The sequence below is a fragment of the Aythya fuligula genome, chromosome 4, assembly GCF_009819795.1.
Source record: "Aythya fuligula isolate bAytFul2 chromosome 4, bAytFul2.pri, whole genome shotgun sequence".
Classification (NCBI taxonomy): domain Eukaryota; kingdom Metazoa; phylum Chordata; class Aves; order Anseriformes; family Anatidae; genus Aythya; species Aythya fuligula.
This window is the reverse complement of record NC_045562.1, coordinates 61,628,827-61,643,469: the sequence shown is the minus strand read 5'-3', so window position 1 is coordinate 61,643,469 and position 14,643 is coordinate 61,628,827. Positions and strand designations below refer to the sequence as shown.

At 36.9% G+C, this 14,643-nt stretch overlaps 1 protein-coding gene across 1 annotated transcript in view; it reads left to right on the top strand.

The window, feature by feature from the left end:
- Window positions 1–14,641, top strand: part of CPEB2 (cytoplasmic polyadenylation element binding protein 2) — a 49,967-nt gene extending 35,326 nt beyond the window's left edge. Inside the window, exons 6-10 of the mRNA XM_032186048.1 lie at window positions 126–215; window positions 7,071–7,189; window positions 7,508–7,622; window positions 9,427–9,608; window positions 13,535–14,641. Coding sequence (XP_032041939.1) covers window positions 126–215; window positions 7,071–7,189; window positions 7,508–7,622; window positions 9,427–9,608; window positions 13,535–13,762 — 734 coding nt within the window. The 3' untranslated portion in view covers window positions 13,763–14,641. The remainder of the gene's footprint in view (window positions 1–125; window positions 216–7,070; window positions 7,190–7,507; window positions 7,623–9,426; window positions 9,609–13,534) is intronic.
- Window positions 14,642–14,643: the final 2 nt, after the last annotated feature.

Sequence of the window (14,643 nt, the reverse complement as noted above, 5' to 3'; positions counted from 1 at the left end):
TTACGTTTTTTGCTTCTCTTTTTCCATGAAATGTCAACCTTTGCTAGAAATGAAGATCACTTGATAATACTTCTTCATTTAGTTATGTCGTTGATTTTAATTTCAACTCTTGTGCCTCTTTTCAGATGAAATTACTGCTAGCTTCAGACGATTTGGGCCTTTGGTAGTAGACTGGCCTCACAAAGCAGAAAGCAAGTCCTATTTTCCACCAAAAGGTAAGAGAGTTGGAAGGTGTTGACCAGTCACTGAGTGCAATTCTTAATCTGGGAAACTATCTCATCTTTTTCCAAAGGGTATAATGCAATCCCTGTGAACAGTTAATTCTACAGTTTTAGTGCATGTTCAGACAAGGCTCCTTTACATACCAAGTATAAAATAGAATTGTTTTAGTGCTATGCCTTGTTCAGTGCAGGTCCACTGAAGAAGCTCCCATATTCTCATTTCCCAAATATTAGATCAGCATAATATTGTTGTATGTATCATTAATTCTAAGGTCTGTATTTGCATTTCTAATTCCTAAAACTGAAATTTGATGAAATTTTAACACTAAATCTTAGATTAATATTTTTTTTGTAGAAAGTTACAGACAGTATTCAGAAGGACGTATTTGAGTATATTATCAAAATATTCAGTTTCATGTTTATTTCAATTTTAAGATGTGAACCTCCTATTGAAATGCTAATTATCTTTATTGAGAACTAGGTAAACAGTGATTTTAGCTCTTTTTAGTATTGCTCTTTGAGTAATATTCAAAATCTAATCTTAGTGTTCAACAAGCTATTCTGTACATTTAAGTAATCTAAATTATATAGCTTATATTAGTACATATAAAATAAATGCAAAAATCTGATCCAGAAGTTATTCATTTTGTAGTAAATGCAGCCATTCCTTACTTCCTTGGAAGTAATGAATATGGGCATACAATGCCTTTTTAAACTGATTCTTCAGGTATTTATCTGATCATCTATGCTGCCAAAAAGACAGGAATATTTTCCCAGATCGTCATCTGAAGAGTTAGGAAAGGAATTGAAAGTATTTGAATAGTTATTATGAACACCATATGGAAATTCAAAGACAAAGAGACTTTGGCTTTTTTCATTGTCAGCCTGATACACAAAACTACTGTCTACATAAATTTAACTGTCCTAAGGAGTGCATCTCCTTCTATAATATACCAAGAGAAATTCTTGAGGAACTGAGGGAGAGGCAACTCACAGAATTTTTGATGAATATATTGAAGAGGGAAGGTCTAATATATCACTGAAAGGAACAAGTTCTGGCAATAATTTCAAAGGAGACAGTCCTGTCTCAGAATCTGAACATCTTAAGGATACATTTCCAGACTTCCTTGTTTAATAAAGCTCTTTGTATAGTTGGAAAATGTATTATTACCATAGTAAATATATATATATTTATGTATATTCTGAGCAGAGCTTCTTAAAAGCAGAGAATGTAGATTAAAGCTGATTTAATTAAAATTAGTCTCTTGATGTAATTAATTCAGAAACATATACAAAGTGTTAAGTTGATTTCACATGATTAACTTAATCATTAACCTTATTTGAAATTTGATAACAATTAAAACTTGAATCTAATTATCAGTTTACTACAGTATTCAGCATTGCTTTGTAACATGACAGTAGCCTGGTACATTTAAAATACAGCGTAGGTTTCTCTTTGTAGCTACACTGGAAATATAATTTACCTTTAACTGTTGAACTGTGTTTATATCTGGTTCTTTCACTGCACCAGATAGGAACTGTGATTATTTTGCTATAAAATATCATAGAAATTTGTCTTACATATTTGAGTGTTACTTGTACAGGCAAGAACTGTGTATATATATTTAATAAGATGTCTAAAACTGCTAAATATAGGCTAAATGCTAAGAAATCTTTGAGCCTGACCAGTAATTACCAATATAAGCAACATATATTAGCAGAAGGACTTCAATTTTTTTGCACTTTTAATCTTCAATGACTAGTTTATTACCCTGCATGGAGCTAATCCATCTATTTTTGTCCAGTCTCGTTAGGTATTTGAAATAGTATTACTCTCCAAAGACATCTCAGCATTATCTGGTTCTGGGCTATTCTACGCAATAGTATTCTCTGTGGTGAAGAGATGCAGCCTGGTTTTTTGTTATTCATTTGTTTTGCTTTTTTTTTTTTTTTTTTTTTTTTTAATATTCTTGTTAAGTTTTCCAAGCTGTGCTTCCTTCCAGGCTCTCTGCTTATGGAAAGTCCTGAGGGAAGGCCAAGTTAATAATAAGTATTTCTTTGCTTGAAGAAATACAAAAAGTGTACTGATCTGTCAAGGCTGGCTGCCTCCTGAGAAACACCAACTGTCTTTTCTTAACTAATTACATTTTGTATTGGTTCACCACAAAATTGGGCCTGAAGAAAGCAGGAATTTAGAACACTTCACACTAACTTTAGAAGGAAACTCCTTTGTGAAGCAGAAAAAAAGAATGATTATGTTGAGATCAAAGTACAAAGTCAGTAAGTGATCTGCCAGCTGTAATCAGGAATTCCTCCCCATCTACCTTGTCACTGTTTATCATAACTCCTGTTATTGGTGAGTTGGCAAATACACTGGTTTATGAAACCTCACACGTGTTCAAAGTGACCTGCTGAGGTGAGGACTCTGTTCTCACGGAAACGAAGCTCACAACCACGCGGTGCCTTGAGGATATGCTGATCCAAAGAAGGCCTTTCAAAGTAGGACCAGTTAGTTGTTCGTGTGTTCTTTACTATTTACAGTCTATATAACACGAAGGATAATCTGTTCTAAAGAAAGAGTAACTCCAGCTTTTTCTAATTATCTGGGTGTTCCCATTGCATTCTCTCCCAGTAGTCATGTGGTAGCTTCATTTATTCAAGGTTATGAACTGCTAATTTACAACTGACTGAAAAAAAAATAGGTTGAAAATGTTCTGTTTCTAGTTTAAGGAACAAAACCCTAGGTCCATCTGTGTTCTGCTGAACTTGGTATCAGCTTATTCAATGTCCCTGGGTAGGATTGAGCCGTGTATTCAGGCTAGTAGCTGTAGGTGTCTTCATGTGTGATTAGTGTCTGAGCTTCCTTTAATCAATGGGAATTTTGCCAATAGAGTCACTGGAGTATAGAGGGCTATTCAGGTCACTGTAGCATAAGCACATTGTGCTCGATTCATTTACCCAAACTGAGGATATTGGAAAGATTTACACGGGGCTGGCAAATGTGGAGCGGTACCTACTGAAGCCCCATGCCACTGGGGAGCAGCAGCTGGAGGTTAGGCAAAGTACTGCAGGGGATAAATCATGCCCGACATCTCCGTGTCCCGCTCGGTCAGCTGAGTCACTGCCCAGACACTCCTGACTGCATTAACTGGGTCTCTGCTGGTGACAGGAGGAGCTTTCTGCAGTGACTGTAGAAATATGGAAATTGGGGTTTGGATATTGACGTGAATCCTGCACCACCATCCCCTTCTTGGAAGGTGCCTTTGCTAATAGCTGCATTGCAACTGTGTCAGTTTGCACTTTCTTCAAGTGTAATTTGGAGCTAATTCTCAATCAGAGATGACTAAACTGCATAAAATATTTATGCTTTAAAGATTAATTAATATGGTGATGAGATCTCTTTAAATAGGAGTAGATTAGAATTCACGTATCTTTGCAAATGTGAGTTGTTCCCATCATCAAATGTACTCATTAGTATGAACCTGTAGCTTGCTCTGATTTTTTCTGTTTTGAGCTATGGCACCAGCACCCTGTGGGCAGGAATTGCACTGGCACTAAGGCCATTAGCTCTCCTCTGGGGACAGTCTGTTGGAACAGTAGGACCCAACTATAAAACAAAATACAGCTCTGCTGGCTCATATGGACAGTGCCATGCTGCTTTTTGTTTTATTTCGTTCCAATTCTTAAGAAAGTTTGGTAATACAGCTAGGATTCTTCTATTTTTTTTCTGATGGGTTTTCTGTTTCCAGTATCTGCAGATACCAGGGAATGTTGTTCTACAGCCAGTTATAATCTCCAGAAAGATTTCTGTATTCTTTGAGGTAATTTTCTGCAGATGACATTATCAAAGTCACCCCTACCTGTTCCCTTTGGAAGCAGCAGTATTAGTAACACTTCCAGCAAAATGCAGTGGAATGTAGTCATCAGTTAGTCTAACGCTAACAGGGGTTACCAGAACGTTGTCTGCCACAAAAGGCATACATGCTGGTACACACGAACACGACATTTTTATAAGACTTGCTTCATTCAATACTTTTCACTTGCAAACCATGTACAAACCCTACAATCTGTCTCGGCAAGTAATACCTGATCGTGACCTGCTACTGTCGGTGTACACATGACCCAAAGGCATGAAGCAGCTTCCTCCAAAGAATCCAATTAGAGTAGCTTTTCTTTTCCATTGTAAACATCCTTACATTGCCACTGGATATGAAGCTGTTAGTTATATGGCAGATGTGGTACACCAGAAAAACAAGGAACTAGAGAGTTAAGCAGTTATATGGTAAAGTACCTCTTACTCTTCACCCTATCTCCCTACCATGTTTCACAGTTCCTATCCCACATAGTAATTGTAGTTCAGTACTACTACAAACCCTTCTCATTGTACCTATATGCAGACATTTAATATACACAATAGTTCATGAGTCACAGATGTTGGAAGAAAAATAATTCAATAAAGACATATAATAAGAAAGCAAAAAGAGGTGAGAGTTAAGTTTGTGCGTTGGCATCTGGTAGCTGTAGGAAGAAGAGTCCTAATTTCCTAATTTATGATACCTAAATGAAGTACCTAAGAGTGTAATTTCCCTTTGCAAGCTCTTTCTAGTTAATTAATAGAGAGCCTGGATGTCTGGGCATCTGTGGCGTTCTTTGCAGAAGTCTGGCTAACGTATAATTGATCTGTGCCCGGAAATGTGCCCTGGTACAGGGCAAGTGACAAAGAGTGGTTTGTATGCAGACTGTGCGAGCCTAGCCTGCCTTCTCTGGGAGGCATTGGCTTTGTATGTCTATAAATGCTGGACCTGGAGCATATTATATTCTATAGCCAGGTTTCTTCATCAAGAGAACTAGTTATTTCCTTCCCGGCTGTACTTTGGGGCAAACTAAAATGGCTTTTAAGTCATAGAAGGACGAAAGCTATGCTGCAAAACCACAGCCAGACCAGTTTGGTACTGCAGGCTGTGCCAGGTTTCTCCATGTCTTCAAAAGGCGAATAGAACAACACAGGTTTCTCTGGTGCTTAAAATTAAGTGGGGAAAACACAGGCTTGTTTTGCAGATAGTGTTGAGGAAACAGTGTATAGTTCTGGTTTTGCTTTCCTTGCTTTTATTTCAGGTGTGGTAGGATGTAGTAATCATAATTGTTCCCTCATCAAGTTGCTGTTGGAATTGTCTATCTCTTCACAAGCCCGCAGCTAAGCATATTAATAGCTTTAGACATGCAGATGTAGGTCATCTGGGGACACTGACTATATTTATGTGTCAGGAGTTATATGGCAGTAACCTTGATATGCTTTAGGATAAAGACTGATGAAAAATCAGCTCCCAGCAAATTATTTTGTGCACTGCTGGCTGCGAGTCTTTGTATGATGTCCGTTCAACCCTCACCTTGGTTAATCAAGTTTTTGTGCTCCCATCGCTCTTGTCCTGGCTCTCCATTCAAACAGGAATGTGTTTACTTGGCTTCTGCACAAGCCAGGAGAGTTATGTGGGTCTGGTATCACTTACCTGTGCCAGTCTGCACACACTCTGATTCAGTGAGTGAGTTTTACATGGGCAATATGTGAATTTTAAATTGCAAGATAAATATGGAAAGTTATCCCCATTAAACAGAGATTTTGAGTCTAAGTAATTACTGGTTAAGCTTAATTTAAACAGATTTTTCATTGCTGAATAATATTTTTTAATGACAGTGGATTTCACTGGGAAATGCTTCAACCAGAGCTCAAAGAATGCCTGCAGAATTGTTCAAGAAACCAGCTAAGATTTACACGAAAGTATAGCATACACACAGCCTCATCATGTGTCCCTTGTAGGCAGCTGTGGTGGGACCATGATATGAAGGATAAGAGAATCAGGTGTGGGTTTAGAAACACCAGCATACGCCTTTACAGCTTTTTATTTAAATCCTACTTTTCCTCCCGTATTATTTATAATTAGTTGTACATTAGTTTCTCTGACCTTATATTCATCTTAACACATGGATTCATTAATGCTCATCACGATGCACCCTACTCTGGTTTTGCCTTGACCTACACTGTTTGCAGTATGGAATTGCCAGGGATTAAGCAGTGCCTCTCAGAAAATCAGCATCATTTCCAGAAGGCTTGGTAAAGCAGCCACGCTCCCTCTTGCCAAGTCCACTCTAGAGCAGGTGCTTCAGCATTTATTTTTCCATCCAAGTAATAAAACATAACTCATGTGAAAATTCCACACTTGCTAGTAACATCAGAAAAAAATGAGGATTTATGGTCCTTTTAAAGTCCATTTTTGTATACAACCCTAATTGCACTGCAGGGCACCTGTAAAGCAACACATTTTGTATGTATCATTATACTGTAGCCATTAAAACATTCTAATGTGTGAGGTTCTTTGCTTGGCTGACTGTTTTTACTGTAGCATTAAATACGCATTTTAATTCCTATTTTTGTAATGTTTAGGAGGCTTGCTGGGTCACTTATGTAACAAAGTACTTTGATCTAATCTCTAGAATAGAGATTAGTTCTTTGTGCCAAGTCGGATTTTCATTGTATAATGTCTGTTGCTGCCAATGAATGATGCTCAGCATAAACTTCCAGTATATGATAGAGCAGAAGTGTTTGCTTTTATTTGATTATTAGTCTCCTTTGACAGTTGTTTTTTTTAGGCATAGAAGTGTTTGCCTGGAGTTCTGCTGATATATCAAGTTAGCGCCTAGGTGAAGAAGATGACTAGTATCAAAGAATTTATTTCACTGTTTTACGCTTGGAGTAAGCACATTTGGTTGGAGAAGTCACTGGCAAAGATGATTAAGAAAAGATGAGAAAAAAATGATCTTTTTTTTTTCTTTTTCATTTTCTCTTCACCCCAGGTTATGCATTCCTCCTGTTCCAAGAAGAGAGTTCTGTCCAGGCACTGATTGACGCCTGCATTGAAGAAGATGGAAAGCTCTATCTATGTGTTTCCAGTCCTACTATCAAGGACAAGCCAGTAAGTAAACAGTAGATGGCCTGCAGGCTATGGCTGCCATCTGTCTAAAGCTGCATTTGAAATGACAATGACGAAAATAATCAAAAGCAAACTACCATTGGCAGCACTCAACATCTGGAACAGTCATGATTTTAAAACTGTAGTGTTTTGAATTAATAGGATTAAAACAGAGCATCCGGACATGCTCAACTAATAAGATTATTTGATTGTTAACAGTTTATATAGGCTGATGAACACATATCCACAATGTAGTGAAACTTAGGGTAGCACACCATTTTCTTTAATGCACCATATAAATATACCATTCGTATTTAATAGGTTCAGATCCGTCCCTGGAATCTAAGTGATAGTGACTTTGTGATGGACGGTTCCCAGCCACTTGATCCTCGAAAAACAATTTTTGTTGGAGGAGTCCCTCGACCATTAAGAGCTGGTGCGTATGAATTGTGACTGTTTTTAAAAGTGGGAGATTATTGGAAATAATTCAAATCATGCATAATTGCATATAGATACATATAGATAGTTACAGGTATGTAGATATAAAAGACTGCCTTGATAGTTATAACCATACTACTAATATTAATTGTTTTCATCTGGTGTTGCCTAAAAATTACTGTGCATCTTTTAGATTTACTGGAAGCTGCTACATGTCTAAAGCTGTAGAAAATACATTCATCTTATTAGCAAAAGTGCTATTTTTTTATATTTAAAATAATGCTGTGAAAACATCTGTACCATGCTCCATGAGTGGAGCTCTACTTGTACTTACTTGATATTGTACATCAGCTACTATTCTGCTACTCTCAGGTGGCTAACATGGATAAGGAAAAACACAGGTAATGAGTAAGAAATAAAGGGAAAAGGGAAGAAATTCAGACAGCTAGCACAGTTGCTATGTCACAACGCTGTGCAAGATTGTGGGACTCTTTCTAGACTCCTGTTGAAGTGCACAGAGGAAAATTTAGTTATTTCTGTAGCTGTGAAATGGTTGATCTGCAACCTTGACAGTTTGCTTTGTGAGATTGCCTGCAGTAGATTTTTACAGTATTTTATGGAGGCCTTCTAGTAAGTAGGTTAAAGTGAATGTTGGAAGTTGAAGCATAGCATGCAGAATTTCAAACCCCAGATTCTTTTAGAATGATTTTTGGACTTGATTAGTCTTCCATAGTTTGTACGAAGTTGTATTCTTACAGAAAAATGAGCTTTCATGAAAGAGGTGTGAGAAAATCACGAAGTGATAGCGCAAATTTGGGGGTATAAAGAATTCTATTTTTTCTATCTTGGACCCACAATACTAAAGCTTTTCTGTTATTTCACTTTTGAGACTATACCTTTGACTGTATTACAAGCTCTGTACATGAGCATAAACATAGCATATTCCAACTGCACATTAATTTTCTGTAAATTCAGTCCAAATATTCAAGATTACTTTGCCGAATGTCTGTGGTAAGTTTAATGGGCACGTTCTTATGTTTAGCTTTACAGTTGCCTGTATATGTGAAAATGAAACCTTTATGGCACTGTGAAGTAAGAATCATGCCTTCAGAGAAGCAGTAAAACTTTAGCAGGCTTTTCGAAAAAATATTGAAAATCAATGGCTGCCGACAACTTTATATCCTAATACAGAGGATACTAATTCTGAAAAAAATCTTTTCCACCTAAATGAATTGCAAAACTGAATTCAGTGTAAACTAATACTAGAGATTTGGTGAAACATTTATTTGGGAAATTCGAGAATTTTGGTTCTATGAACTTGGGTTTCTGTGATGTGTCATGCTGTGGAGATTATCAAGCTCTGCATGGCTCTTGAAAAGATGCTAACTACATCTTTAAATTCAAGGAGGACATAGAGCATGTGGACAGCCAGAGAACAAGGACCAAGGAATTTGTGGCATGTGGATCTATTTTACGCAGCTTGCATTCCATGCCTGCCCAAAAAGTCTTTTGCTGTAATCCCTTGAAGAAAACTGCCCTGGAATTTCAGTTCCAGGTTACCAAGGACTGCAAGTTCTTTCAATTCCATTGTTCCTTGGGTGTATGTAGCCTGAAAGATCTGTCTGCTGAGTATTTCATAACTTAATTCATATGGTTTTCTATTTCTTGTTATTACTGTTACATAAGTTGTTGCAGAATTAATTACTAAAATTAACTTTTCTACTATTTTTAAATACAAGCATACTATTTAAAGTTTGTACAGTAGGAACAATTTAAGTGAATGTTATTTTGTTTCCTAATAGTGGAATTGGCTATGATCATGGACCGTCTGTACGGTGGAGTTTGTTACGCAGGAATTGATACTGACCCTGAGCTGAAATACCCAAAAGGTGCTGGACGTGTTGCTTTTTCCAATCAGCAGAGTTACATTGCTGCCATCAGTGCTCGGTTTGTTCAACTTCAGCATGGCGATATAGATAAACGAGTAAGTTACACAAAATTTGCTTGTTTTTAGATATTTGAGAGCTCTCAGGGTGCAGTGATGTTGCATTCTGATTGGCTTTTATGCCAGCTCCAACATTTCTTTTAGTATTCCTGTAGCTCCACAGGTTCCAAGAGTTAAACCGCGAATGCCCCTGAACAAACAACACGCATTCCACGAAGCAGCAGTTTGTTCCTTGGACATATGTTAGGCCATATGTTCTTTCCATTCTGAAGTTCCTGGTTTTGTTGTGCATGGGCAAAGGATTTGAAAATCTTTTTCCATCCCTTATTCTAATGAAACCAAATACTGTGATAATTCCTCTGTCATTTGTAGGAAACTCTGTTATTCGTTGGTTTCGGACTAGCTCTGATTTGCAGCTGCCATTAATTTCAGCCATAATTATCAGTGCTCAGCACTTTGGAAAATCAATCAGACTTGACACTTAATATGTGAAATGTCTTATCCTTTCTGTTTAAGCGTGCCTTGAGTATTTACCAGTGTGTGTTTCTGGTTGCTATAGATGCCTATCGCTAGCTGAAGCAAAACTAACTTCTAAGAAGACTAGTCCACTTCGTTGCTCTTAATTAGAAGTATGAAAGTAGCAAAGAAGACTGACATCTAAATTATGTCAGTTTGAAGTGTCACTAGTTCGGGTGTCAAGAGCTGCAGAGGTAGTCAGTGGTATTAATAGGTGTTCTGTTTAAAAAAAAAAAAAAAGCCTTAGAGGAGGAAGGATGGAGTAAGTAGTTCAAGGTCCAGTCTCCTCTACAGATCAAAGACATAGGAAGAAGAAAGTAGTACAGTTAACTAAAGTCTGCTGCAGGGAGGTGGAGTGTGGCTTCTCTCCATTCACATAGGCAGAGCAATGGAGCCTTTACATGTGTCTCAGGTACCAGTTGCCTACTGAGATGAAATCCCCAAGCATGATCCTTTCCAGAGGGTGAGCAGGTCTGAACATGGATGGTCTCCAGATCCAGATGTGATGGCTATATTTTGCTGGTGGGACTGCTGGTGTTCTTGTGACTTACAGCTGTATTTGTTCTGTACAGACTTTTGTTAGTTTTTAGTTCTAACTTTTCACTAGTTCCGTAACAGGAAAAATGCCCGTTATTAAAACAGCAGGCATCTGCAGCAGGCCACTTGGAAAACGGACAATTAAAAAACAAACAAACAAACACATAGAATCTACCCTAAGAGTTATTAGAGTTCATAAGCACGTAATTTGAGTTGTATCCATGATACTTAATTTATGCAAACAGCAATTAAATATTTGAAGTTAAACTTCAATCACTATTACACCCCTGTCCCACCCCAAAATAACAAGCCCTACCCCAAGTATAAGTAGTATCTGCAGATTTGGCTTTCTCTGTAACTATCTAAATGCTCATAGTTGCTTTTTTAATTCTTATGATTCAAGGATTCATGGTGTTTCTATAGTGTTCCTTTTCTAATTCTTGAAAACTAATTTTTTTAGCAACTAGTTCCTTAAGCTCCATGATTCAGGCATCTTTGTTATTTTCCTTGATGTTTCTTCCTTCAAAATGTCTGCTGTCCCTGAGGTGCTTTATTTGCAATATACAGCAAGGCCAAATCTAAATATTTTATCAAATTTATCTTTAAACCATATCATGATGGAGAGGGTTTATGAACTGTTCTGTTCACTTGCCAGAGGTTTTTCAATAATGTTATTTTTAAAGGATTTTCTCTATATCTAAATCATATGTTCAGTCCTGTTATTTATATACCTGTTTATATAGCTCTGTTATGTACATTAATATAAAGAACATTTTACAAATGCAGGAGGCAACCCTACTTCAGGTTCTGCCTTCGTTTGAGATACAAACACACGCTGGCCAGTTAAGCAATACATGACACGTTTCAGTACAATCTTGGAGGCAGACCGTTCTACACCTCACCTTAGGGTAGCCTTTCTATTGCCAGTTGTATCCAGTTTCTGTAGATGTGCTGTCTTTCCACATTTTTTTCATAACTTTTTTTTTATCTGTGCAAAAGTCATTTTTTCATTGTTAAATTTTTGCAATGCCCCTGTTTATCCTTCTGAGCTTCAGTTGAAAGTATTTATAGCATTTTTTAGCATATACCTTTTCCTACCTTAATAGGAAAACTTACTGTCACAGTGACTTTACAGACATTGTCTGTGATCTTAACTTCTTCCCTACCTAAGTATTCTGTAGCTTCTCTCCAGTTCTTTTGATGCAGCTATGTTTAGTTTCTCTAACAGATGTTTTTCTTCAGCAAAGTGCTCCTCATCCTGTTCCATCATATATGAAAGTTCATCTCCAAACATTTCATTGAAACTCATTTGGTGTTTCAGCTCCAAACAATTCTTTTAAGCATTGTTAACTTTTATATGCCAGGGGTCTCCATCCACTTCATGTGATATTTCCATTCCCCAAAATATGTATCTAATACATTTGAAATCGTCTTCATACTAAACCTGGTGTATCAGTGCACCAAAGTGTGCAATTCGTGGTGCTTCGTGCTTTCAGCAATTTTGAACCACAGTCAGAATTACTGCATAAAGTAGCTGGTTTTTGGAAAGTTTGAGTAACTTCTGATAAGGAAGGTCATCATAGTGAAGTAATAAGTAGAGTTTGTACTGAATGTATACTATTGGAAGAAGCACGCTTTTTTTCAGGCGGATATTTGCTTGACATGTCAAGTATGCATCTACTTCTGAAGCTAGGAACGTGAAGACTATTCTTTTGCAAAACCTTTGGGTGATGGGTAGCTGTAGTTTGTAGCTCTGGAAATACAAGAGAAAAATGTCACTTTATTTTGAAGTTCTTTCTATTTCAAACATTCTGTCTGAGTATGGTACACAAACTCAATGTCTATGTGTAGGATTATTAACAAGTAGTAGTATCTCAGGTAAAATCCTTGTACAGTGATGAGTTTTAGTATAAACTGGAATACCTCTTTACCAAGAAAAGTCAGAAAATACTGTCTTTAAAAAAGAGTAAGGAAAATGTGGAAGATTACAATACATTCCTTAATAATGGAGTCAACTCATTTTGTGTTTTATTATGAAGTTCTTCTTCCTGTTTGAGCGCAGTCTGTAACAGTTCAGTTACGCAGAGACATAATGCAAATTTGCCACTGGACTCCTGCCACTTTTCCTCTCCGGCAGTCGGATGAGTTTGGGAAAAAAGCTGTGTAAGACAGGTGTTCCTAGCAGTCTGTAGACATGCAAAATGGTCTTTTAAAAATATTTTCAGAATCATGTTGAATGCAAATTCCTATACAGCTCAAAGCCATAAAAAGGGAAAGCAATTGATTACCAAGATCTGAAGCTCCAAATTTGACCATATATTGACTGTATTAGAAATTGGGAATGAAATTACAGAGGACAGGAGTGCTAGGAGGTCTATATTCCAGTCTGTTGGAAGTACTTTTAACTTGCATGCAAGGGTAGTGCATGCAGAGACTTCTTGCTTTTTTAAAAAAAAAAAAAAGTTAATGTAATAATGGTTACATTCTTGTATGTTTATTATTTTCTAAACAGCATAAAATTGGGTTTCATTTTGGGTTATATTTGGGAACTGATGAGATTAGTTTGGAGAGCTTTGTACTTGCTGGTTTATTTTCTACACATACTTCTATTTTATCATTTGCCAGGAGTGTCTTTCCAGAATAAATTAAGCGGAGGTTCTGACACAGACATTAATTACATATTTAGTGTATTTCTGTAGGTCCACCTTGAACTGTTTAGTTTTCTGGTGTGGATAGATCAGTAGCTGATAAATGGCAAACAGAATAAAAAACTGTGAATTAAATAAAGACATACATATAGCTGATTTCAGACTTTTTTTTTCTGGCAAAGGAGAAAAACCTGAACACACTCAAATACCTTTAATCAGGAATAATATCTATTAACTGGAATTGTTTCTGTTTTACTCCAACAGGTGGAGGTAAAGCCATATGTGTTGGATGACCAGATGTGTGACGAATGCCAGGGTGCACGATGTGGTGGAAAGTTTGCTCCTTTCTTTTGTGCCAATGTCACTTGCCTGCAGTATTACTGTGAGTTTTGTTGGGCAAATATCCACTCCCGTGCAGGACGTGAATTCCATAAGCCATTGGTAAAGGAGGGGGCTGACCGCCCACGTCAGATCCACTTCCGCTGGAATTAAACATGGTGAACCAGCATCTACATAAGGAAAGAAGGGTGCATGTGGCTTACTGTGTTTGAAGATACTGACATGCAGAAGAAATAAGTGCATTCTTCTGCTTTTCACCCCAGCTATCAATACATGCATCTTTATCAGCAGCCAAAACACTACAAGCCTCTTGTTTTTCACCAAAACCCTACATCTCAGGCTTACTAATTTTTGTGATATTTTCATGTTAAAATAAAATGTTTTTTTGTATTTTCTCCAAGTTATTTTTATATGTAAAGTTAAAACTAGATATGAGAATGTTTTTGCGTAGGGGCACACAGTCTGCTGCTATATTTAGTGGGTGAAGCGTGCACTTATTTCTAAACATGGGTTTTTAACTTCAAGATCTGCCCCAGTAATTTACCAAAGGTAGCAAAATAGTGAAGATGGAATATGTCTGCTACAAAAAGCTTATTTTTATTGTTGTTGCTATTTTCAGTGTATACATAAACTAAAAATTAGGGTTGATTTTTTGCTCTCCATTTTGACTTGCAAGAAATAATACCTCAAGATAATCTGATTTATTAGCTATTTTTAAACATTTTTAATCACAAGCTGTATTAGCTTTGCTGCTATATAGGTGTTATGTGTAATGCCACCTATTAATACGGGATTGAAACGTTTAAGACACACTGCATTACAGATAAAATGCAGGCAGCACAATATGGCTTAAACTGCCATAGTTTTAGAATGTGAAAAAATTGCATGTTTACTTACCTGTATAAACCATATGCATGCACTAGAACTATTAATTAACAAGCGGTGAGTTATTGCAGATGTTCAAAAAAAGGCTCTCTTGAAACTAGGTAGCATGAGCAAATTTACAAAATTTGTTACAAAAAAAAAAAAAAACA